Consider the following 26,688-nt stretch of genomic DNA (forward strand, 5'->3'; position numbering starts at 1 on the left):
AGCGTTGCCAACACTTGCTACTTTATTGTGAGCCTCACTTGTGATAACTGGTGATTTTCTGAAAGCCCTAGCTCCCGGAGTCATGTGAATACGTAAGAATTTCTGTTTCCATTTTAATAACTCATATGTTTCCATCCCTTGGGGGTCAGGTGAGGTGGAGAAAAGCATGAAAATGTGACCCCCAGTTCACACTAAAGGTGAGCAACCTGTAGGCAAATAGCACAAACTTTCCATTTATTATTATTACTAATCTCATGAGTTTGGGGGCCTCACTCCTGACTTTTGAGTGACAGGGGCTGGGTTAGCAACGTTTCAGTGCCTGTTTGGCTGTTTCAGAGAATCAGAACTGATCCAAAACCAGCCAACCCTGATGGACTACATATCCCAGGATGCCTCTGGCCAGAATACATCTCCCAGCATGCAATGTTTTCTCCGACTCGGAGAAGTTTGCAGAAACTACATATCCCAGCATGCCATACCGTTCTCGGCGGAGGCCTCTCATTCGCTCGGGAGAACCCCCCCTCCGGTTTACCACGCCCCCCAGTTCCATACGCCCTCCCCGGTGATTGGCTGGAGCTGGGACCCATTCCCGTCCTTCCGGCTAGGCTCCTCCCCTCGCGCTCTACTATTGGCTGGCTGCCAGCCGGCGCCGTCAGAGGCTGACCAATGGGAGAAGGCCAGGCTGGGAGCCTTTTGTCACCTTTGCCTTGGCGGGAAAACGTATCGCGTTTTGGCGCCCGGGGTGGAGCCAGCGGGATCGCGAGCGCGGCGGGCCCGGCCTGCGCCCCTCCAGCCTCTGCCCCGAGCAGCCTCCGGTCCCGTCCCGCCGGGTCCGCTCCCCAGCGCAGGCAGCATGGCGGCCCCCCCGGCCGGGCTGGAGGACGCGGAGCTGCGGGAGGCGCAGCGCGACTACCTCGACTTCCTGGACGACGAGGTGAGGCGGCAGCGGCGCGGGGGGGCCGGAGTCCCCGGGCTCCCGGCCCTGCTGCGGGGCGGCGGGGAGCCCCGAGTCCGGCCGGTCCAGGCTGCGCCAGTAGCGCCTCTAGCCGCTGCCGGAGAGGCTGCAGAAGGGATGTGGGGGGCTGGAAAGGGAACGAGTGGGGGGGGTGGTCTGGAGAAAGGCCGAGGGGTGCTGGGGGGAGAGGAGGGGGAGGCGGCAGAGGGGATGGGGGGAGGGGTGCTGGGGGGGAGGCGGCAGAGGGGGATTGGGGGGAGGGGTGCTGGGGGGGAGGCGGCAGAGGGGATGGGGGGAGGGGTGCTGGGGGGGAGGCGGCAGAGGGGATGGGGGGAGGGGTGCTGGGGGGGAGGCGGCAGAGGGGATGGGGGGAGGGGTGCTGGGGGGGAGGCGGCAGAGGGGATGGGGGGAGGGGTGCTGGGGGGGAGGCGGCAGAGGGGATGGGGGGGAGGGGTGCTGGGGGGGGAGGCGGCAGAGGGGATGGGGGGAGGGGTTGCTGGGGGGAGGCGGCAGAGGGGATGGGGGAGGGGTGCTGTGGGAGGAGGCGGCAGAGGGGATGGGGGGGAGGGGTTGCTGGGGGGAGGCGGCAGAGGGATGGGGGGAAGGGGTGCTGGGGGGGAGGCGGCAGAGGGGATGGGTGCTGGGGGGAGAGGAGGGCTGTTCCTGGGTTTCCTGTTTCCTTCTCCAGCCCCACAGAGTGAGCTGGGGGTTCTCAGCTCTCTCCCACCCTCCCCATTTCTCACCCTGGCCTCTATTGGGTGGAGATCCCCGCCCCCCCATTACAAACTGCTCCTATGCTGCCATTCCCAGCTGGAGGAGACATTCTTGTGCTAGCTCTGATTGAGCTAACGTGCTACAAATAGATTGTAACTTTGGTGGCGGGAGGCTACTAGCCACCTCAAGTATGTGCCTCTGGTCTCAGAGGGGTCCATGCTTTGGGTGGTTAGTCCCTCCTGCGTCTCACGCTGGCATGGCTATGCTCTATATTTAGTGAACCAGCTCTATCAGAGCTGGTGTGGGTATGTCTCCACAAGTTGGGAACTGCACCTCCAACTCAAAGTGCAGACGTACCCCAGGGTGGGGAGGGGGATTGAGAGTGCCTCCCTCTATCTGGGCTTTTTTTGTGTCAAGGTTCCTTCCCCCCTCTGAACTCTAGGGTACAGATGTGGGGACCTGCATGAAAACCTCCTAAGCTTATTTTTACCAGCTTAGGTTAAAACTTCCCTAAGGTACAAACTATTTTCCTTTTTCCCCTGGACTTTATTGCTGCCACCAACAAGCATCTAACCAACATATAACTGGGAAAGAGCCCGCTTGGAAACGTTTTCCCCCCAATATCCTCCCAAACCCTACACCCCCTTTCCTGGTGAATGTTTGATAAAAATCCTGACCAATTTGCATAGGTGAACACAGACCCAAACCCTTGGATCTTAAGAACAATGAAAAAGCAATTGGGTTCCTAAAAGAAGAATTTTAATAGAAGAAAAAGTAAAAAGAATCACCTCTGTAAAATCAGGATGGTAAATACCTTACAGGATAATTAGATTCAAAACATAGAGAATCCCTCTAGGCAAAACCTTAAGTTACAAAAAGACGCAAAAACAGGAATATCCATTCCATTCAGCACAGCTTATTTTCTCAGCCTTTTAAACAAAACAGAATCTAACGCATATCTAGCTACATTACTTACTAAGTTCTAAGGCTCCATTCCTGATGTGTTCCTGGCAAAAGCATCACACAGACAGACAGAGCCTTTGTTTCTCTTCCCCCCCCCCCCCCCCCAGCTTTGAAAGTATCTTGTCTCCTCATTGGTCATTGTGGTCAGGTGCCAACGAGGTTATCCTAGCTTCTTAACCCTTTACAGGTGAAAGGGTTTTTCCTCTGGCCAGGAGGGATTTTAAAGGTGTTTACTCTTCCCTTTATATTTGACTCCTTGCAACAAAGATATTCTGACATCAATAACAGTTGGGGACTTTCTGTGCCACTAAAGACATTCCTCTGGAATCAGATCAAAGGGGCTACATCTCACTGGCTTAACTTTATAAAATGGATCCCTTCTCCCATGGCATGTTGCAGGAGGATCAGGGGATTTACCAGAGCAAAGTCCGGGATGTGATCAGTGACAATCAGTATCGTCTGATTGTCAGCATCAATGACCTGCGGAGGAAGAATGAGAAGAGAGCCAACCGGTAAGAGTGGCCTCTGAAGTGACTGGATAAGAGCGGTTAGCAAGATACTTTCCATTCGGCTACTGCATAGCATGCAACCTTCTGAATGTCCTTAGGTTTTGTGACTGGCATGAGAGGAGAGCCATTACAGTTGTTGCCCTGTTGGCAAACTTTGTAGGCGGGCCAATGGGTTAAGCTTTTACTTTGTCTCTAAAGCCTAGTCTGCGCTAGAAAAGGTTTGTCTGTGTACTTATACCAGCAAACCATCCTAATGTAGACACAGCTTATACCGACATCTAAAGTGTGTTTGCCACTATATCTTATAACGGTCCCTGAGCAACAGAAGATGCATCAGCCAAAGCACTTAACCATCTACAATAGGCCATATTAATTTTTTTTTGGGGGGGGGGGGGTGGACAACCATTTTAACACAAACAGACTTGCAATACTGGCAAAAGTTTCTTGTGTGGACCTGACCTAAGGTTATGTCTTCACTGCCAAAAAGGGGTGCGTGTATAGTGTGTTTTTTTGTTTTTGTTTTTTTTTTACCATGCATTAGCCATCTTGATGTAAAATCACAGGAGATGAGGCACAGGTAGCTTTTATCATGATGTAGTTAGATGATGTCAACACTATACTCCCCTCCTTGGTTTGACATTGGCAAGCAGAAAGCGAATATAGGGGATGGGAACACTTTCAAAAGCACCCAAGTAATTTAGGAATCTAATGGGGGCTTAGGACCAGACTTATACAAATATTTCAGCACCTACAGATAGGCTCCCAGTGAGACTTTCAAAACTGCCTCAGTCACTTTGGTTCCTAAATCCCATAGACTTGCGGTGGGAGTTAGGTGCGTAACCTGGTTAGGGACTTAATGTCCATTGCACATTCACTTCTTGACTGAAGTAAATTCTCATGTGAGTGATGGGGAAACATCTGTTGGTGTTTGCCCAGCTCTGCTATTAACCTGTGAAGGCATTAGGAATTGCCACTGTGTGAAAGAAGGGTCTTCCTGCTGCGGATGTGCTGGCAAGATCCACTCCTAGCAGCTGCACTGACCAGAGTCCTGCTGCCCTTTGCTACAGGCTCCTGAGCAATGCCTTCGAGGAGCTAGTTGCCTTTCAGCGCGCCCTGAAGGACTTTGTTGCGTCCATCGATGCCACATACGCTAAGCAGTATGAGGAATTCTACATCGGGCTCGAGGGCAGCTTTGGTTCCAAACACGTGACGCCCCGGACACTGACATCCTGTTTTCTGGGCTGCATGGTCTGCGTGGAGGGCATTGTGACAAAATGTGAGTATGGTGTGTGGGGGCTGAGATGTTCCCTCCGAATGCACACGTGGGATTGATAGCTATTTGTAGGCACTAGAACGGTGGGAACGTCAGGGATGCTCTAGGGTATAACTAGGAGTCATGGAGTGAAAGGTAGCTGAGAAATTTAGGCTTGTTGTCAGGGAACATGCCCCGAGAGCTGCTATTCTGTGGGATGATCTCCCAGTGGAACAGATAGAAACCCCACTGCTGAAGTCATGGTGAACAGGAGTGGACTATAAGGTGGATAGAAAGCTGGCTAGATCGTCGGGCTCAATGGGTAGTGATCAATGGCTCCACGTCTAGTTGGCAGCAGGTATCAAACGGAGTGCCCCAAGGGTCAGTCCTGGGGCCGGTTTTGTTCAATATCTTCATTAATGATCTGGAGGATGGCGCGGACTGCACCCTCAGCAAGTTTGCAGACGACACTAAACTGGCAGGAGTGGTAGATACGCTGGAAGGTAGGGATAGGATACAGAGGGACCTAGACAAATTAGAGGATTGGGCCAAAAGAAATCTGATGAGGTTCAACAAGGACAAGTGCAGAGTCCTGAACTTAGGACGGAAGAATCCCATGCACCGCTACAGACTAGGGACCGAGTGGCTAGGCAGCAGTTCTGCAGAAAAGGACCTAGGGGTTACAGTGGACGAGAAGCTGGATATGAGTCAACAGTGTGCCCTTGTTGCCAAGAAGGCTAATGGCATTTTGGGCTGTATAAGTAGGGGCATTGCCAGCAGATCGAGGGATGTGATCGTTCCCCTCTATTTGACATTGGTGAGGCCTCATCTGAAGTACTGTGTCCGGTTTTGGGCCCCACACTACAAGAAGGATGTGGAAAAATTGGAAAGCATCCAGCGGAAGGCAACAAAAATGATTAGGGGACTGGAACACATGACTTAGGAGGAGAGGCTGAGGGAACTGGGATTGTTTAGTCTGCAGAAGAGAAGAATGAGGGGGGATTTGATAGCTGCTTTCAACTACCTGTAAGGGGTTCCAAAGAGGATGGATCTAGACTGTTCTCAGTGGTAGCAGATGACAGAACAAGGAGTAATGGTCTCAAGTTGCAGTGGGGGAGGTTTAGGTTGGATATTAGGATCAACTTTTTCACTAGGATGGTGGTGAAGCACTGGAATGCATTACCTAGGGAGGTGGTGGAATCTCCTTCCTTACAAGTTTTTAAGGTCAGGCTTGACAAAGCCCTGGCTGGTCCTGCTTTGAGCAGGGGGTTGGACTAGATGACCTCCTGAGGTCCCTTCCAACCCTGAGATTCTATGAGTGGGGAAGGTCTACAGGGTTTCTTCCCTCCTAACTTTTTCCTCCCACCAAACAAATCTGAATGCAGGCTCTCTGGTACGCCCGAAGATCGTCCGCAGCGTCCATTACTGCCCAGCTACCAAGAAGACCATTGAACGCCGATACACGGACATGACGACTCTCGAAGCTTTTCCATCCAGCTCTGTCTACCCCACTAAGGTGAGCAAACGGAGGCAGTGTCAAATATTTGCCAGAGACCTGGGGAAGGAAGTGACTTGCCCAAGGCCATACAGTAGGCCAGTGGCAGAGCTGGGTATAGATCCCAGGTCTCCTGAGTCCCAGTCCAGTGGACCTCACTGCAGTCGACCCATATAGCTATTGGGAGCGAGTTACCTCCCTCTGGCTTCATCTGTGGGGCATGCATGTTGATTAAACAACAGTAATGTATAGGCTCTGCTGTAGCAGAGGTGCTGATGTATTTGGAGCCCCTCCTAGTGGCCAGTTGAATGCCCTCCCAAGAAACAGACATCAGCATCGGCTAACACCGTTTCAGACCTGAAGGCAGCAGTGCAAAGGAGGCAGCTTATGAATTGTTTCGTAGTCTGTGCTGGATTTGATGGAGTTCAAACCTAGGCTCTTGGTCAGATGGAAGCATCTGTTAATCAGACTGGATCAAATGGTCTATTAGGCAGAGTGATCACTTGGTCTCTGGAGACCATAGTGGGTAATTGAGCTGCCAGTGACCAAATAACACTCTTCTCACCTGAAGGTCTTGCTCATGTAACTGCTCTTGCATGGGTGATCTGTGACTGCCTGTCTGGTGTAGCCAGCAGAGCTCTTCATGACTGCTTAGTCTGTGCTAGTACTTGAGTAGGCCGAAGGGGCTCACGCAAGGTAGAACTGGCTGTTAGTCTGGGAGCTGAAGAGCCTGGGTGAACCACAAGGTCTCTGTGTCCAGCAGCCTCAATAAAGAATCCCCTTGCAGCACAGTCCTGTCTCACTGCTATCACAAGGACACTCCAGCCTCCCTTCCCTGTGTGGGTGACCCCATCTGATCCCAGAGACTCCTTTGCCATGCTCCTGTGAATGAGGCATCTCATTACTGTGTCGCTCATCCAGGATGAAGAGAACAATCCCCTGGAGACGGAATTTGGCCTCTCTGTCTACAAGGACCATCAAACCATCACCATCCAGGAGATGCCTGAGAAGGCTCCAGCTGGTCAGCTTCCTCGCTCTGTGGACATTGTTCTGGATGATGACCTGGTGGACAGGGTGAAGCCTGGGGACCGAATCCAGGTTGTTGGAACTTACCGCTGTCTGCCCGGGAAGAAGGGGGGCTACACATCAGGGACATTCAGGTGAGGCACACAGTATAATCACCTTCCCTTCATATTGCTGCTTTCATTGTGAAAGATCCCAGAATGCTCTGTACCTTTTATAGGAGGAGCACTTCACTTGCCACTGAGATGCAGCCAGCTCTGGGGTGGGATGTAATAGCTGTTGAACAGCAGTATGGTGTTGTAATTGGGCCAGAACATCGAGTCAAACACCCTGAATCTCTTGGAAGGTCCCATTAGCTTTCTAGTGACTGTGGATGGCCAGGACCAAAAAAAGGATAGGGATGTAGTGCTGCAGACACAGATGAAGAATGGTCTTATTGCTCAGTTAATTAAGCAGACACGAGGGCATCAGGATACATCGTTTTCTGAGCTTTCCAGTCTCCAAGACTCAGCTTGAGGAGTTGACCCTTATGGAAGGACGCTGTGGGTGATTGCTGTAATCTGTAGGTCCTTGGATGGTTGGGCTGTCTGCAGGGTTTTTGTGTTCTACACTTGACCAAGCTCCCTCTCCTTTTCAGAACCATTTTGATCGCCTGCCATGTGAAGCAGATGAGCAAAGAGGTTCGGCCTCTTTACTCTGCCTCTGATGTGGCCAAGATCAAGAGATTTAGCAAAAGTCGTTCAAAGGTATTAAGCTTTATTTTCAAACACACCTTGTAGAAAGTTGTATATTAGAGATAGGAACATAAACACTGGTCAGCTAACCCATCCCCATGGCGCAAGACAGGATGCTCTGAATGTTTTCTAGTACTTTGTCCAGCTTTAAATGGCTCTAAAGATATAGCTTCCCCCACTTATTCTGTGCGGGGGTAGGGGGGCTCTTACTCGGTCGTCCCAGTATCATTTGCTTAGTTTCTTCTCATCACTTCGGCCCAGCATAAACAATTCCTTTGCTTCATGTTGATGCTCTTCAGATACTAGCTCAGCATCTATCTGATCAGACGTCTCTCTTGTGCATGCACTGATCACGCTGGAATCCAATCGTGTCTGCTCTTCACTCTCAGACCCTCCCCTTCTCCTTAGCTGATCAAAGTTTGAGCATTGCCAAGACTCAAAGGATACAAGGTCAAATCCTACACTTCTCTATTAGAGAAACAAATCAACCCTAATCCATACCCCTCCTCTCTTACTGCAGTGCCTGCAGTTCTTTTCTTAACCAGAGAGTGCCCTCCGATTGACCTCCCCTTTAGAACCATATCCTGGAGAAATTTCCCAGCCTACCTTGCTCTTAAAGGGGTTGCTGCTTTACCATGGAGGAGAGAACTTGAGCAATGGGCAGGAATGTTAAAGGAAGCTCAGAATCTCTCCTGTAAATAGCATCGATGCAAGGTCTGGCCCAATATAAAAAACAAAACAAAAAAAAGAAAAAACCTCCCTTTTTTGTCTCTCAGAAGTGCACGCAGGTTAAAATCGCATTGTAAAAATTCTTCCCCTTAGGTCACTGCTGAAGGGATTTAAAACACCCATTTTTTCTCAGCTGGACTAGCTGAATCAGTGTCTCTCTTTCTAGTTCTCCTGACCTAGTCCCATGCTGTCGGGAGCTCCTGTCCTGCAGGGGAACGTGCCTGATGTGTAACAGTTGCCAGTGACCTTTCCTGTTGATTTTAAGCCCACTCATTAGACTAGCAAAGCCTAAACTACCTGATCGTGTCCTTTGAAAAGGAAGCCATTCTTGTCGGCTGGATTTTTTTTATGTGGTACACCTCGTTTCCTCTGCCTTAGGATGTCTTTGACCAACTCTCGAGGTCTCTGGCCCCCAGTATCCATGGGCATGAGTATATCAAGAAAGCGATTCTCTGCATGCTGCTTGGAGGCGTGGAGAAGGTCCTGGAGAATGGGAGCCGCATCAGAGGAGACATCAACATCCTGCTGATAGGTAGGGCGGAGGGGAGTGGCATTGGGATGCTATGGTGACGGGAGGGCAAAGCCTGTGTGATGGGACGCTTCATAGTTGCTCGGACTCGTCCTTTCCAGGAGACCCTTCAGTTGCCAAGTCTCAGCTGCTGCGTTACGTGCTCTCCACAGCCCCCCGGGCCATCCCCACCACCGGCAGGGGCTCCTCTGGAGTTGGTCTGACTGCTGCCGTCACCACGGACCAAGAAACTGGTAAGGTTATCGTTGAAACGCTCTGCTGGCAGAGGATGCTGGGAGGAAGGAAGTAAAGGGAATGGCTCTGTAAGATGTGAGGCTGCTGTAACATCTGTCAGCCATCACAGAACCATTAGTTGCTCTTGCTGGAAGCTTTTACATGATGGGAACCTCTTCTCCGGTGCCAGAGCATTGTTGGTGGATGTCTGCTGGGATGCAGCTTCTTACATCTTCTCAGGCTGCATGTCTCTGAGAGGCACCTGCTCGGGCAGCTAGGCAGATGGCTCTCGGCTCTTCCATATCCTGTGTGGGATCCCAATAGGCAGCAGGAGCTGGTTGTGCCATGTCCCTAAATCACTGCACAGATGTTCTTGACCTTCCTGCTGCTGGAACTACCTGTGCGAGAACTAATGGTACCTGCTTCTTTGAATAGGATCTGGTTACTTTCCACCCAAGATAGTCCCATCCCACCCCCAGGTCCTCCCATGCCTGTCTGTCTTGAAGATTCATCTCACTGGCTTTCCCTGCGTTACCCCCACTGCTCTCCACTGCGGAGAGTTAGGCAGAGCTGTCTCTGAAGCCAGGATTTCATGTACTCCTTGGGCACCTGAGTTTTGGGGATTTGAACCCCAGATGCCGGGGACCTGTCAGATCTCTGTGAATTTCAGAGCGAAGGGGAGGGCTTGGGGATGATGGCCCGTACATAACCCTGGACTACTCCCTGCTCCACCCCCCAGGTGAACGCCGCTTGGAAGCGGGAGCCATGGTCCTGGCTGACCGGGGCGTGGTCTGCATTGATGAGTTCGACAAGATGTCCGACATCGACCGCACGGCCATCCATGAGGTGATGGAGCAGGGCCGCGTGACCATTGCCAAGGCAGGCATCCATGCCAGGCTTAACGCCCGCTGCAGTGTGTTGGCTGCAGCCAATCCTGTTTACGGCAGGGTGAGTCAGGGCGAGTGCTGGTGGGGGGCTCTCTTGGATCAGCTCTTCTCCTAGTAGCTACTGAGACCCGACCCACCTTCCAGGAGAGGATCATCTGATCTCCTGAGGGGTGAGCAAGAGGCCCTGATGGAAATTCTAGATGGTACAAACGCTTGATCCAAATAACAGGGTCCTGGGTAGGTCTCCGTGCAGTTGCGGATGCCAAAAACATATCCTAATGTCCACGCTGGGCCCAGACTCTGCTCTCACATCCAGTGCACCCCCAGTGCATCTTGAAATCAATGAGCTGGAGACTGAACATGGCCTCTAGCCCATTTTCTGGAGCTCAGCCCAAGAGCTGTTAAACTGAGCAATTAAAGCAACACATGGTTTTCAGCTCTGATCTGGAAAGCGCCTGGCTTGGTGTTGACTCTGGGGGAGGCAGAGTGTAAAATGTACCAGTTCCCTTTGTAAATGGGGCAACAAGGCATGGTGGGGCGGGGCAATGCTGCTGGGTTTATTTTCCAGGCAGCATTTATTTTCCAATGTGCAGCGTTCAGACCGGGATGATGTGTTAGCACCTTCGTTCTTAAATCCTGTGACACCCAGTCCCTCAAAAGCAACGAAGTCCAAGCACTTCTGATAGTTTCAGGGTCTCCTGTAACTCATCTCCCTGCTCTTTGCAGTACGATCAGTACAAAACTCCCATGGAGAACATTGGCCTTCAAGACTCCTTGCTGTCCCGATTCGATCTGCTCTTCATCGTCTTGGATCAGATGGACCCTGAGCACGACAGGGAGATCTCGGACCACGTCCTGCGAATGCACCGGTACCGAGGACCTGGCGAGCAGGATGGGGATGGTGAGTTGAGTCTTCTCTCTTTTTCCCCCCACCTGCTTTCATCCTGACTCCCCAATCCTTTGTGAAAACATCTGCTCAATGTGCAGTGGCAGTCAAAGCTAACAATATTATGAATCATTAGAAAAGGGATAGATAATAAGACAGAAAATGATAACGCCACTATATAAATCCATGGTATGCCCACGGCTTGAATACTGTATGCAGTTCTGGTCGCCCCAGCTCAAAAAAGATATTAGAATTGGAGAAGGTACAGAGACGGGCAGCAAAAATGATTCGGGTATGAAACAGCTTCCATATGCGGATAGGTTAAAAAGACTGGGATTTTTCAGCTCGGAAAAGAGACGACTAAGGGTGATAGAGATGTATAAAATCATGACTGATGTGGGGAAAATGAATAAGGAAGTGTCATTTATCCTTTCACATACCACAGAAACCAATGGTCACCCAATTAAATTATTAGGCAGCAGGTTTAAAACAAAGATGAAGTATTTTTTTCACATAACGCACAGTTAGCTTGCGGAACTCACTGCCAGAGGATGTTGTGAAGGCTAAAAGTATAAATGGGTTCAAAAAAGAGTTGGATAGGTCCATCCCTGCTTATTAGCCAAGAAGGTCAGGGAATAGCTCATCTTAAGTGATCACTCTCCTTACAGTGTGTATGATAAAACCCATTGTTTGTTGTTCTCTGTGTGTGTGTATATAAATCTCCCCACTGTATTTTCTACCGAATAAATCCGATGAAGTGAGCTGTAGCTCATGAAAGCTTATGCTCAAATAAATTTTAGTCTGTAAGGTGCCACAAGTACTCCTTACCTTATGCTGAGTGTCCCTAGTCTTCTGACTGCCAGAAGCTGGGACTTGACAACGGGATGAATCGCTTGATAACTGCTCTGTTCTGTTCGTTCCCTCTGAAGCACCTGGCACTGGCCACTGTCGGAAGACAGGATACTGGGCTAGATGGACCATTGGTCTGACCCAGTACAACTGACAGTGTTTCTTCTCCCTTTCCCAAGACCGTGGGATTCCTCTTACCCACCTCACCCCCAAATTTCTCTAGGCTTTATGTTGCACTTGCCATCTGGGGACCCGTACTCGGTTGGTCGGAAGCTTCTCTTTATTCCTGTGCCCTGAGGGGCTGGACTCTGATCTCGCCCATTGCAGTGCATTGACCATTAAGCAGACTAGCTCTCGCCCTCCAGTAGCTTGTTGCATGCCGGGTTATCTGAACAGTCATGGCAAATGTGGTAGATGAAAGCCAGCAGCAGAATAAACAGCAGGTTGGGCTACTAGGAATGGCTGAGGTATTTGACTCAGGCAGAGCCATACTAATCTCAAGTGCTTTTCTGCATTGTTCTGTCTTAATTTAGTGACAGGGTGAGCTCAGCTGAGTGATGCGCAAAACTCCTGGGGGCTCAAAACCTGCAGCATAATTGGTCTCAAGCTTCTCCTTTCCCAGAGTCTTAAATGAGAGGAAAATCCTATTGGATCTAGTCCATCTCCGGGGTACGGCCAGTGCAAGACTGTTGTCTGCAGCACATTCTCCAGTGGCTTGTCCTATCCAGTTGGGCGTTTCCTCCGCTCCCCTTGGAAGGATACTCAGATCTCGCAGGAAATAAGCTTTACCTGATGTCTGGTCTTCAGTTTGCTTTGTTCAGTCGCATCCTATTTTGCCTAGTTATACGTGCCCTGTTACCACCCTAAACCATGGCTCTCTCTCCTCGGTGCTAGTCAGCTGTAGAGATTTCTGGGGTGATATCTGTGGCTTAGCCAAGCTATGTATTAGCCTCTCAAGGGTTCGGGCCTGGATGATGTGTAAATCCTGCTCTCCTAATGTGTCTCCCAGCCATGCCCCTGGGCAGCGCAATAGAGATCCTGGCTACGGATGATCCTAATGTGGTGCAGGAGGAGGACCAGGAGCTACAAGTGTATGAAAAACACGACAACCTTCTGCATGGCCCCAAGAGGCACAAGTGAGTGTATCCCTGTCTGCCCCATCCCTGTGGTGATTCAGTCACGGTTTTCATCTTTGAGGAGGTTCACGGTATGACTGGTTATAAACTGCTGGGGCTTTGGCATCCAAGCTCCTTTGTGGGCTTGCCAAGGGAGTGGGAGAAATGTCGCCTGCAGCAGCAGTACCTTGCCTTTATATAGTGGCATTTGTGTGGAAGGATCCCTGGAAGGATCACTAGCCCACTGCTGACAGACGTCCTGCCCTGGGGTGGAACACAGCAGCCGTTCTGCACCTGGCCCATACCACAAGTCTGAAAGAGGATCATGGAGAACATTGTTATGTGGCTGAGCATTCCATGCACGTGTACGTTCCAAGTGCAGCCCGCAGTGTTCCTGTTCTTTATGTGTGGCTCATGTTGCTGGGGGGACGACTTCCTTTTGGAAGGGAGTGGCACAGTAAAAATGGAGTCTCCTGGTCCCATTCCATAACTTGTGTATATGTTTGTGTGTCTCTGCCAGAGAGAAGATAGTTAGCATGGAGTTCATGAGAAAATACATCCACGTGGCCAAGATCATCAAGCCGGTGTTGACCCAAGAGTCAGCGAATTACATAGCAGAGGAGTACTCCCGCCTCCGCAGCCAGGACCAGATGAGCTCCGACATTGCCAGGGTGAGCAAATCTTTCCGGGGTGTGGGAGGCAGGAGCAGACAAGGAAAGAGACCAGAATGGGTCAATTCCATCCTTTTCCCATGGGCCAAGGAAACAGAGTCACACATCCGGCCCTGAGCTGTTCTCTCTTGTGAGACGCCCACTTAGGGGGGTGATGTTCACCTCTCTGGAGCTCCTCTCATGCTCCCAGGCTTTTGCTAATAATTCTCGGGGTGGGGGGAGACCTATTTCCCTTGCCCTAAAGTTGGCTTTCAAGCAGTGTCTCTTTCCTTGAATTGCAGTTTGGAGCCTGCCAGGGCTTTTCAGAGCAGCACATTTCCGATGCTGATTCCCCGAGATGGGGGGCAGGGGGGACAGAGGAGGAAATCACATGCACTTAGTTTTACATGGTCCTTTCTCCAAAGACACATGCTGAGCCTCAAGCAAAGGCTCACTCTGGCCTAGTACGCTGGGATGTTATGGATCACGTGAGGCTATAGCCCACAGCATACCATGTACATACTATTCCTGTTTCATGACTGGCACTGTCCCTCAACTCTTTGAGGGGCGTGTCTTCCACAGGCTTCCTTTGCATCCTAAGACATATGTAGACTACAGCAAAGATGCACGTGACTAAGGCTTTCGGGGGTGTGGCCTTGCTTGATCTGTGCTGGGACTGCCTGCAGCTGTCCAGCATGGACCATAATGAACGTGGGCATTGCTGCAACATGGAGCCATTGTCTGATCGCTCAGTTGCTGGGCTGTCTTCTGCTCTCTCCTCCCAGACCTCCCCTGTCACGGCCCGTACGCTGGAGACGCTGATCAGGCTTTCCACGGCCCACGCAAAGGCCAGGATGAACAAAACGATTGACCTGCAGGACGCGGAAGCTGCCGTAGAGCTGGTGCAGTTCGCCTACTTCAAAAAGGTGAGAATGTAGCCAAGGTGCCCGCAGGTAGTGGGAACCCCCCAGGGCTCCGGGTGCCAAAGGGTTAAATTAAAGGGGAAAACCCCCTGTTGGAACTTCCAGGATCTGGCTTTTCTTTGTTTGGCTCTCAGCTGTGGTGCTGGCTGTTGCTGGAGTCCAGGCTGAGTGCTGGGGCTTGGCAGCTGTAGCGTGGGGTAGAAGACTCCCTGCTGCGAGCCACCTTCCAAGACCCTAGCTGCGATGGGCTCTTCGCGGCGTGGTCTAGGAAGCAAGCAATGGTGGTTGCTCTTGGCGGTCTTAATCTGGGAGGGATTTGGAGCTTTGCTCTTTTTTTGTGGCGAGTTGACTTAATCCTGGGTCATGGTGCTTGGAGACTGCAGCAAGAGGTACTATAGGAGTAAGTATTGTAGTAATTTTGGAATATTGGGTGTCAGGGCTCCTGGGTTCTATTTCTGGTTATGCTGCTAACTGTGGGCAGGTGACTCCACCTCTGTGCATGTTTCCCTGTGTGAAATGGGCATGATGGGGTGTTGAGGCTTAATTACGATACCCAACACTCTAAGATCTCCACTGCTACGTAAAACACTTTCTGTTCCCAGACCACGGCTGTGACTTCTCTGTTGGAGACTCGGCATGTATCCAATAGATTCATAGATATCAAGGTCAGAAGGGACCATTCTGATCATCTAGTCTGACCTCCTGCACAACGCAGGCCACAGAATCTCACCCACCCACTCCTGCGATAAACCTCTCACCTATGTCATAGAATCATAGAATCATAGAATATCAGGGTTGGAAGGGACCCCAGAAGGTCATCTAGTCCAACCCCCTGCTCAAAGCAGGACCAAGTCCCAGTTAAATCATCCCAGCCAGGGCTTTGTCAAGCCTGACCTTAAAAACCTCTAAGGAAGGAGATTCTACCACCTCCCAAGGTAACGCATTCCAGTGTTTCACCACCCTCTTAGTGAAAAAGTTTTTCCTAATATCCAATCTAAACCTCCCCCATTGCAACTTGAGACCATTACTCCTCGTTCTGTCATCTGCTACCATTGAGAACAGTCTAGAGCCATCCTCTTTGAAACCCCCTTTCAGGTAGTTGAAAGCAGCTATCAAATCCCCCCTCATTCTTCTCTTCTGCAGACTAAACAATCCCAGCTCCCTCAGCCTCTCCTCATAAGTCATGTGCTCTAGACCCCTAATCATTTTCGTTGCCCTTCGTTGTACTCTTTCCAATTTATCCACATCCTTCCTGTAGTGTGGGGCCCAAAACTGGACACAGTACTCCAGATGAGGCCTCACCAGTGTCGAATAGAGGGGAACGATCACGTCCCTCGATCTGCTCGCTATGCCCCTACTTATACAACCCAAAATGCCATTGGCCTTCTTGGCAACAAGGGCACACTGCTGACTCATATCCAGCTTCTCGTCCACTGTCACCCCTAGGTCCTTTTCCGCAGAACTGCTGCCGAGCCATTCGGTCCCTAGTCTGTAGCGGTGCATTGGATTCTTCCATCCTAAGTGCAGGACCCTGCATTTATCCTTATTGAACCTCATTAGATTTCTTTTGGCCCAATCCTCCAATTTGTCTAGGTCCTTCTGTATCCTATCCCTCCCCTCCAGCGTATCTACCACTCCTCCCAGTTTAGTATCATCCGCAAATTTGCTGAGAGTGCAATCCACACCATCCTCCAGATCATTTATGAAGATATTGAACAAAACGGGCCCCAGGACCGACCCCTGGGGCACTCCACTTGACACCGGCTGCCAACTAGACATGGAGCCATTGATCACTACCCGTTGAGCCCGACAATCTAGCCAGCTTTCTACCCACCTTATAGTGCATTCATCCAGCCCATACTTCCTTAACTTGCTGACAAGAATGCTGTGGGAGACCGTGTCAAAAGCTTTGCTAAAGTCAAGAAACAATACATCCACTGCTTTCCCTTCATCCACAGAACCAGTAATCTCATCATAAAAGGCGATTAGATTAGTCAGGCATGACCTTCCCTTGGTGAATCCATGCTGACTGTTCCTGATCACTTTCCTCTCCTCTAAGTGCTTCAGGATTGATTCTTTGAGGACCTGCTCCATGATTTTTCCAGGGACTGAGGTGAGGCTGACCGGCCTGTAGTTCCCAGGATCCTCCTTCTTCCCTTTTTTAAAGATGGGCACTACATTAGCCTTTTTCCAGTCATCCGGGACTTCCCCCGTTCGCCACGAGTTTTCAAAGATAATGGCCAAGGGCTCTGCAATCACAGCCGCCAATTCCTTCAGCACTCTCGGATGCAATTCGTCCGGCCCCATGGACTTGTGCACGTCCAGCTTTTCTAAATAGTCCCTAACCACCTCTATCTCTACAGAGGGCTGGCCATCTCTTCCCCATTTTGTGTTGCCCAGCACAGCAGTCTGGGAGCTGACCTTGTTAGTGAAAACAGAGGCAAAAAAAGCATTGAGTACATTAGCTTTTTCCACATCCTCTGTCACTAGCTTGCCTCCCTCATTCAGTAAGGGGCCCACACTTTCCTTGGCTTTCTTCTTGTTGCCAACATACCTGAAGAAACCCTTCTTGTTACTCTTGACATCTCTTGCTAGCTGCAGCTCCAGGTGCGATTTGGCCCTCCTGATATCTTTCCTACATGCCCGAGCAATATTTTTATACTCTTCCCTGGTCATATGTCCAAGCTTCCACTTCTTGTAAGCTTCTTTTTTATGTTTAAGATCCGCTAGGATTTCACCATTAAGCCAAGCTGGTCGCCTGCCATATTTACTATTCTTTCGACTCATCGGGATGGTTTGTCCCTGTAACCTCAACAGGGATTCCTTGAAATACAGCCAGCTCTCCTGGACTCCCTTCCCTTTCATGTTAGTCCCCCAGGGGATCCTGGCCATCTGTTCCCTGAGGGAGTCAAAGTCTGCTTTCCTGAAGTCCAGGGTCCGTATCCTGCTGCTTACCGTTCTTCCCTGCGTCAGGATCCTGAACTCAACCAACTCATGGTCACTGCCTCCCAGATTCCCATCCACTTTTGCTTCCCCCACTAATTCTACCCGGTTTGTGAGCAGCAGGTCAAGAAAAGCGCTCCCCCTAGTTGGCTCCCCTAGCACTTGCACCAGGAAATTGTCCCCTACGCTTTCCAAAAACTTCCTGGATTGTCTATGCACCGCTGTATTGCTCTCCCAGCAGATATCAGGAAAATTAAAGTCACCCATGAGAATCAGGGCATGCGATCTAGTAGCTTCCGTGAGTTGCCGGAAGAAAGCCTCATCCACCTCATCCCCCTGGTCCGGTGGTCTATAGCAGACTCCCACCATGACATCACTCTTGTTGCACACACTTCTAAACTTAATCCAGAGACACTCAGGTTTTTCCACAGTTTCGTACCGGAGCTCTGAGCAGTCATACTGCTCCCTTACATACAGTGCTACTCCCCCACCTTTTCTGCCCTGCCTGTCCTTCCTGAACAGTTTATAACCATCCATGACTGTACTCCAGTCATGTGAGTTATCCCACCAAGTCTCCGTTATTCCAATCACGTCATAATTCCTTGACATCACCAGGACCTCCAGTTCTCCCTGCTTGTTTCCAAGGCTTTGTGCATTTGTATATAAGCACTTGAGATAACCTGTTGATCGCCCCTCATTCCCAGTATGAGGCAGGAGCCCTCCCCTCACAGACCTTCCTGCCTGTGCTTCCTCCCGGTATCCCGCTTTCCCACTTACCTCAGGGCTTTGGTCTCCTTCCCCCGGTGAACCTAGTTTAAAGCCCTCCTCACTAGGTTAGCCAGCCTGCTGGCAAAGATGTTCTTCCCTCTCTTCGTAAGATGGAGCCCGTCTCTGCCCAGCACTCCTCCTTCATGGAACACCATCCCATGGTCAAAGAATCCAAAGCCTTCTCTCCGACACCACCTGCGTAGCCATTCGTTGACCTCCACGATTCGACGGTCCCTACCCAGGCCTTTTCCTTCCACGGGGAGGATGGACGAGAACACCACTTGCGCCTCCAACTCCTTTATCCTTCTTCCCAGAGCCACGTAGTCCGCAGTGATCCGCTCAAGGTCATTCTTGGCAGTATCATTGGTGCCCACGTGGAGAAGCAGGAAGGGGTAGCGATCCGAGGGCTTGATGAGTCTCGGCAGTCTCTCCGTCACATCACGAATCTTAGCCCCTGGCAAGCAGCAGACTTCTCGGTTTTCCCGGTCAGGGCGGCAGATAGATGACTCAGTCCCCCGGAGGAGAGAGTCCCCGACCACCACCACCCGCCTTCTCCTCTTGGGAGTGGTGGTCGTGGAACCCCCAACCTCAGGACATCGCATCTCATGCCTCCCAACCAGCGGAGTCTCCTTCCGCTTTCTCCCCCCAGACATATCATCTGGTCCACTCTCCGCATTGGTACCTGTGGAGAGAACATGAAAGCGGTTAGTTACCTGTGTCTGTGTTACTGGAACCCGGACATTCCGCTTATCTCTTCTGGAGGTCACATGTTGCCAAGCTTCTTCACTGGCCTCTTGGCTCCTCTGTGCAACCTGCTCTACATCTTTAGAGCTTTGTGCCCCTAGAAGGCTATCCTGAGTTTGGTCCAGAAAATCCTCAGTCTCTCGTATACAACGCAGGGTCGTTACCTGTTGCTCCAGACCTTCAATCTTCTCTTCCAATATGGAGACCAGCTTGCACTTTGTACAGACAAAGTCGCTTCTGTCCTGTGGAAGAAAGACAAACATGGCACATCCAGTGCAGGTCACAACAGCTGAAACCCCCCCTTCCATATCACCTACCTACTATGAGCTTCCTCAGAGACGTTGGCAAGATGTAAGCCTCACTGGGCTCACTCCAGGCGAACTCCCAGGCAAACTCCTGCTGTGAGCTGCTCTGCTGTCCCCGCTGCTCAGCTGGTTCGCGAGGCTCTGGCTATTTTAAACAGCCAGGCTTCCCTGACGCAAACACACAGACACCCTAATGCCCGCCCCCTGCAGGCTAGCAGCCAATCAGACACTCACTCAGGCTCCCTCCCAGCAAACACACGCTCAGATACTTCCTCAGCAAGCAAACACACACACTCGGATACTTACCAGTCCCAGGCAAACTCCTGCTGTGAGCTGCTCTGCTGTCCCCGCTGCTCCGCTGGTTCGCTGCCGCTCAGCTGGTTCGCGAGGCTCCGGCTATTTTTAAACAGCCAGGCTTCCCTGACGCAAACACACAGACACCCTAATGCCCGCCCCCTGCAGGCTAGCAGCCAATCAGACACTCACTCAGGCTCCCTCCCAGCAAACACACGCTCGGATACTTCCTCAGCAAGCAAACACACACACTCGGATACTTACCAGTCCCAGGCAAACTCCTGCTGTGAGCTGCTCTGCTGTCCCCGCTGCTCCGCTGGTTCGCTGCCGCTCAGCTGGTTCGCGAGGCTCCGGCTATTTTTAAACAGCCAGGCTTCCCTGACGCAAACACACAGACACCCTAATGCCCGCCCCCTGCAGGCTAGCAGCCAATCAGACACTCACTCAGGCTCCCTCCCAGCAAACACACGCTCGGATACTTCCTCAGCAAGCAAACACACACACTCGGATACTTACCAGTCCCAGGCAAACTCCTGCTGTGAGCTGCTCTGCTGTCCCCGCTGCTCCGCTGGTTCGCTGCCGCTCAGCTGGTTCGCGAGGCTCCGGCTATTTTTAAACAGCCAGGCTTCCCTGACGCAAACACACAGACACCCTAATGCCCGCCCCCTGCAGGCTAGCAGCCAATCAGACACTCACTCAGGCTCCCTCCCAGCAAACACACGCTCGGATACTTCCTCAGCAAGCAAACACACACACTCGGATACTTACCAGTCCCAGGCAAACTCCTGCTGTGAGCTGCTCTGCTGTCCCCGCTGCTCCGCTGGTTCGCTGCCGCTCCGCTGGTTCGCGAGGCTCCGGCTATTTTTAAACAGCCAGGCTTCCCTGACGCAATTGTCTGAGCTATTGAAGTCCTCAAATATGGTTTAAAGACTTCAAGGAACAGAGAATCCTCCAGCAAGTGACCCATGGCCCATCCTACAGAGGAAGGTGGAAAAACGTCCAGGGCCTCTTCCAATCTGCCCTGGAGGAAAATTCCTTCCCAACCCCAAATATGGCGATCAGCTAAACCCTGAGCATATGGGCAAGATTCACCAGACAGATACCCAGGAAAGAATTCTCTGTAGTAACTCAGATCCCACCCCATCTAACATCCCATCATGGGCCATGAATATTTAAAGATCAGTTAATTGCCAAAATCATATTATCCCATCATACCATCTCCTCCATAAACTTATTGAGTTTAATCTTAAAACCAGATAGGTCTTTTGCCCCTACTGCTTCCCTTGGAAGGCTATTCCAAAACTTCAATGCCTGAGGGGTTGATTCTCCTGTTAATCTTCTTGGGTTGGGTTGTTTGGCTCCCTTTTGCAGGTGCTGGAGAAGGAAAAGAAACGCAAGAAGCAGGTGGAGGATGATACAGAGACTGAAGAGGATGAGGAACCAGAGGGTGGAGAGAGAAAGAAAAAGAGGTGTGTTGGAGGGGCTGGAGATGCATCTTCGGAGGGAGAATTAGCTGGGATTGACGAACCCAACTGGGTGGGAGAGACTGAAATTGACCAGCCGCAACTGTGTGCAGAAACAACCCCAGGAATGGATTTTCTTGGAGAGGTCAGACTGCATTTAACAAAGCTAAATACCCTCTAGCCAACAGCCTCAGGGGATTTCACCAACTGTCTGTAGGCTTGGAACCTCTGTCTGGGACTTGGGGGCAGAGGAGAAAGCTTTAGAAAAGTCATGTTTTTAGAGGGGTGGAAATCTGAATCTTTTTATAAACTTCCAAAAGCTTTGGCCAGCCTCAGGGCTGCTCCTCGTTTGTTACCAGAACCAACCCAGGTGTCTTCCTTCAGTGTTTGAAGAGAAGCACTGAGGTTCACCAATAATCTGCAGGTGGCGCAGCTGTATCCCCGCCCAGTGGTTAGAGGTGTGAAGTGCCTCCCCTGTGGCATTGGAGGTGTTTTGCCTAGAGTGGTGAGGAGTGGCAGTAACCTTCTGTTGCCCTGCAGGAGGAAGAAGGCGCACCCTGGGGATCAGGAAGCCAAGGAGGGGGAGTCCTATGACCCCTATGACTTCAGTGATACAGAAGAGGAAATGCCGGAAGGTGAGCGGCTTTCTTTCCCTCTTCCTGGATCCTGTGTGTACAAGGGGCTGTATGTTGCTGTCTCCTGCCTGATGCTGATGGAGAAGGGCACTGGTGCTGGACTTGAGCATGCCGTGGAAGAGTCCACTGGATGGCATGCTGTGTTTCAAGCTGCCTGCTGACGCAGCTTTTGGGGCAACAGATGAACTGAGCTTCTCTGGACACTGGAAGGTGGGAGCAAGACACCTTGGATGATCAGCTCCAACCCCTGGGGGCCAGTGCAGGATTGTTCCCTACAGCCTCTGTCCAGTTGTAGAAAGTGGGCTTCCACTGCTTTGCTTGGGAGACTGGTCCAGGATATAGCAACCCTTGCTGTTAGCAAAGTTTACCGTGGGCATTACACGTTGATGTTGCACTCTAAATTCTTGCGGTGCTTTACAAGGGCCCACTTGCAAGGGGCTGTTGTTTTTAGGCACTGTCCAACCAGGGATGAAGACCCTGCTCCCATCTCAGAGTGTGCATAGGGCAAGTCTTCCTGGGAGGGAGATCTCTTGGGCTGAGGAACAGTTTATTGGCCATGATGGGCACATGAATGCTAAAGACCTCTAAAATCCAAACTGAGTACCAGGGTGTTATGCTATAGGTAGCAATGCTGTCTCATCGTCATGGTCCCATTTCCCCAGATATCTGAATGTAACCACTACAGAGATCAGATACAGCTATGGAAATCACCGGTGTGTACCAATTGCATTATTCCTTTCATGGCTTTGGTGAGAGGGATATTAATTATTATGGTAGCATCCCAGGGCCCCGTTGTGCTAGATACTGCATTAACAGTAAGACTAATTAGCCACTGTAAAACTACATGGAAGGAATAATATCCTTGCTCTGGAAAGAAGTTAGTGACAGCGCCACACTGCAAGATGCTGTACAGATACAGGCTAAAAGATGGTACTAATCTCCTGGTTGCTGCAGCAGATGCTACTATATCTTGAGTGCACGCAGGCATTGGAGGGATGACATGTAGCTCTTAGTTGCTAGATGTCTCATCTTCGCTTTCTGCTTCTAGTCCAGGCACATACCCCGAAGACCCCTGAACCTGCGGAGACTGGAGGGAGCAAAAAGACCGAGTTGGCTGACTCAAGGTGAGTGGTGGGCTAAAGAAGCCATGGGGAGTTGTGTCATTGGATCTCAAAGGAGTCAGCTCTGTGGCTTAGCATCAAATAAACTCTTATCCAGAAACAAAGATGGAAATCCTGGGGGATTTCACCACTCTTCCTTTTAAATAAAATACTGCCAGCGTGACAACCCTGGAGACTGACGTTCACAAAATGGGTTCAGTCCAATCGGGCAGTATGAGCTGACCCACCCTGTGTGGCCTCTCTCCTTGCTTGGGGAAAAGGAGAGGTAGTCCAGACCTTCCCCTTCCTGCTGAGTGTGTATAGAAAGGCTGCTTTTGATGCAGATACTTAACTAGCCCTGATTCACTTCAAATAGGCATCTGGATGATAGCAACTCCTGGTCATTACTGGCTTGGGTGGATTTGGGTCAGCCCCTGTGTAGGTAACAGATTCTTTGCCCTGCTCACAATATATTGAGTCTTAATTGGGGGGTGGGGGGTAGGGGCTTATATTGTACACAGAATTTAGGATAATGTATGCTGTCTTCATGGGATTTAACTCCAGCTGGGGGAGCAACCTGGGAGTTGGACGATGTCCATTCCATAGAGTAAAGAGAATAAGGAGACCGGCTGTGGCCTTGCAAGTCTCACCTGAGCCTGCGGTTCCAGATGTAGCCAGCTCAGATATAGCCAGAGCACAGTGCTTTTTCTGGGCACTAAGTCTGCCTGAGGTGGAAGTTAATTACTATATTATGCATCCATAGCCCCATCTTGGCTTAAATCCCCTTAAGTCTTATAAACTCAGCAGCGCCAGGCTAGAGCAGTATTTGAATGGGAAACCTCTGGTAAATACCCAGGAAGGGGTATGAGTGACCCATTTAGCATCTCTGATTAGGTACCGAGCCCTTGCCCCACATGTTGCTAAGGGGCGGGACTGTGTTGTTTGAGGTACATGCTGCCACTTAGGACAGATGTAAGATATGGTCAGGGCCTATGGTCACAGGAGATCACATGGCACTCTTTGTGACAGTTGAGTGTCTATAACCCCTGTGTTCTCAGGTCTCCAGCCATCCCGTGTCTCTGAGTAGGGTCCCATGTCCCACTCCCTTCTAACTGGTGGTTGTAAGGCAGCCCAGCTCCTTGCCTTGCACTGTGATAGCTCCAGCCAGCCAGTCTGCCTTACAGCCAGCATCTGGGCTGTGCGTTGTCACCAAAGACTGTTACAGGTCACCACACAGCTTTTTCCAAAGCAAAGTACTTTTATTCTTTGAGTAAAAGCATTGCAGAGGAAACATATCGAATGACAGGTCATACATGCTTACTAAACCTGTCAGAAATCACCCGTCTCCCACATAGGAAGTCTGATTGGCCAGCATGCTTTCCAGCTCTTCCATGAGAGTTGTCGCTATCTGTTTGCTGAAGCCTTGGGTCTGTTTATGTATCCCACGTTCATTCTTTCTTGCTTGGGCTTTGGCAAACCCAGTCTGAACCAAACCACCCCGGAAAATGGTCCTTCTCTAGGGAAGTTTTACAGTCTTAGTGAGTTGCCTTAATCACCCCAGTGTTTTTAGTTCTTGGTGGAGCTGTGGTGACCTTTCCCCCATGGAGTAGAACACAATCATGCACAAAACATTCATACATTTAATAGCTATCACAAGAGTTAGGGCACTTTAACCCCTATGAGCTGACCAGATTCTGAAGTGGGTGGTAAAATACCACCTGCAGTTCAGTTGGGTATTATTTGCTTCCTGTCCTGAACAGCGTTTCCAGGTTGGGTGCAGCAATTCTATCTAGTTTGTAAAGCACTTTGGAATCCTACTGCTTGGAAGGCACTCTGTCAGATAGCCGATACCATTGACCCCTACTCACGTGGTTGGCAGGTAGGGTACTAAGGTGATAAGACCCCTTAAAAATTCCCAAGATAGGTTGCAGGTGCTAGGGTCCTCAATCTTTGGTCTCATGCTGAGAGCTGTGACTCTCTCTGGGGAAGAACTAATGGCTGTGAATGAAGAATGATTTGAATCTAGCTTCTGGTTCTAATTACCTTTCCTCCTGCTTGGCTAGGCTGAAAGCTTTCAAGGCTGGTCTCCTGGAGGTGTTCAGAGCTGCCCATGCGCAGTCGGTGGGTCTGAAGAGCCTGATGGAGTCCATCAACCGGGACAACCCTGACCCCTTCTCGGCAGCTGAAGTCAGGGTGGCATTGGAGCGCATGCAAGACGATAACCAGATCATGATGTCTGATGACATTATCTTCTTAATCTGAGCTTCGGGGCGGGAGTTGCCAAGTTCTCATGAATTGGAGTTGGAAACGCTTCTCCTTTGAGTCCTCAGACCCATCCTGAATGCATTACTTGGCAGAACTGAACTTTCTGCCACTTATAGCCCAAGCTGGAATTGGTGAACTCTGCAGCTGTAGCTCTGTGCTGTCTCATGTAGTTTGAGAAGAAATAAAGACGCTGGTTCTTGAAGGCCTGGGGATCCAAAGTCTGTTTTGGTTAGTTTGATTCCAAAACCATTGGAATGTTTTTGTTTTTATGAGCAGCAAAAAGCCCTTAAGTACAAATTACTTGTCTTCTAAATGTGCTTTAGGTGAGTCTCCGCTGTATGCAACCTCTAACAAGCTTCATTCAGGACACCAATAGTTGAGGTTGATTTGAGATTTTTATCTCCGTGTGGAGAGCTCAGGACACAAGTTTTTGCTATATGCTTTCACGTAGCATAGATTTCTCATTCCGAGGTGGTCCTTTTAAACCCTCCTCCATTTTTTAAATGTCTGCCTAAAGTGTAATTTTTACAATGGCAATGCACAGATTCACCATTTGGTGGTTAGTTTTATAAATTCTCATACTTTAAAGTTTTTAAATGGGATATTAATATGCACTTAGGAAAATGACGTCAAAATGACATTGGGTTCCATCATCTCTAGTGATTTGAGACGTGAATCTGCTCCATTTACAAGTCAAGATAATTTGTCCTTTTCCCTGAATACTTACGCTGCAAACTCAACCTGAGCTGTGATATTTGGACCATTTTGAACAATGATTCTGCAATTGGATTTTAATTGACACTCCCAGGAGTAGGCAGGTTTGACTTAGCAGATGTGATTCAAAGGCTCTTCCTGCTATGCAATGTTAGACTTGGTGGTAGGTGAGAAAAGCCAAGGACGAGTGAATCTCACAGCCCTATCTGGAATTTCAAAGCCAGATTGGTGACAGGGTTTGGAAAGGTTAGGAACTGTTGAGTTGGCAACCTGTTTCAATACCAGGGTTCTACATATCAAGGAATTTAAGGCGGCAGAATTTCTAAGGGATGCATGTGGTTTCAGACCTCTGTCCAGAGTTCTCATCCATGTTAATAAGTCTTCCTGTAGAATGAATAGAACAAGACACATGATGCATTGAAAGCCATGTCTAATTGTTTTAGGTGCTTTTGAGCCTAAGTCCCATTAATTTTCAAAGGGATTTAAGCACCAAGGCCCACTTAAAGTTAACAGGATTCAGGCACATATGAAAACTTTACCCAGCAACTCCATAAGTACTGTCAGCTGAATTAGTGCTCATTTCTATCACTGTTCTCCAGGGGCAAGCAGAGAAGGATGCAAAGTGTTACTAACTCCCTTTTGCCCAGTGATTTGTAAGATTGAAGGTTTGGGCTTCTGCATTATATGGTGTAATAGGTTTATACACAGAGAGATAATATATTGATAGAAAGCTCTAAAACCATATGCCCAGAGTTATGTTTCAGATGACTTGTGTATAATGGAACCTGTCCTGAGTAATTTTTTCATGGTGCCAGTGCCTGCCTAGCAGTGTTGGTGCAAGGTCTATCAGAATTGTACTAGTAACTCCCTATAAAGGGCTCTCAGCAGGAGTGGATGTTGAAAGTGGTCCTTACTATTTTACTCTGTATAGCTAATACTGCTTTTTCCTTTGTGTAATTGTCATCTCAGTCTTGTGTTCAGTGATGGGGATGCTACAATACTTATTCAAATAATAAAATGTCAAGATCATA

The 26,688-nt window shown here is 50.0% G+C and overlaps 1 protein-coding gene across 1 annotated transcript; it reads left to right on the plus strand.

The window, feature by feature from the left end:
• Positions 1-677: 677 nt before the first annotated feature.
• On the plus strand, positions 678-26,688 carry MCM3 (minichromosome maintenance complex component 3). The gene is made up of 17 exons (XM_038397120.2): positions 678-934; positions 3,032-3,144; positions 4,209-4,417; positions 5,779-5,909; positions 6,810-7,048; positions 7,549-7,657; positions 8,753-8,906; positions 9,005-9,136; positions 9,856-10,064; positions 10,730-10,904; positions 12,748-12,874; positions 13,374-13,524; positions 14,289-14,429; positions 20,852-20,949; positions 21,484-21,578; positions 22,627-22,702; positions 24,742-26,688. The coding sequence occupies exons 1-17, from the start codon at positions 854-856 to the stop codon at positions 24,938-24,940; spliced, it is 2,439 nt and encodes an 812-aa protein (XP_038253048.1). The 5' UTR covers positions 678-853; the 3' UTR covers positions 24,941-26,688.

The sequence above is a fragment of the Dermochelys coriacea genome, chromosome 3, assembly GCF_009764565.3.
Source record: "Dermochelys coriacea isolate rDerCor1 chromosome 3, rDerCor1.pri.v4, whole genome shotgun sequence".
Classification (NCBI taxonomy): domain Eukaryota; kingdom Metazoa; phylum Chordata; order Testudines; family Dermochelyidae; genus Dermochelys; species Dermochelys coriacea.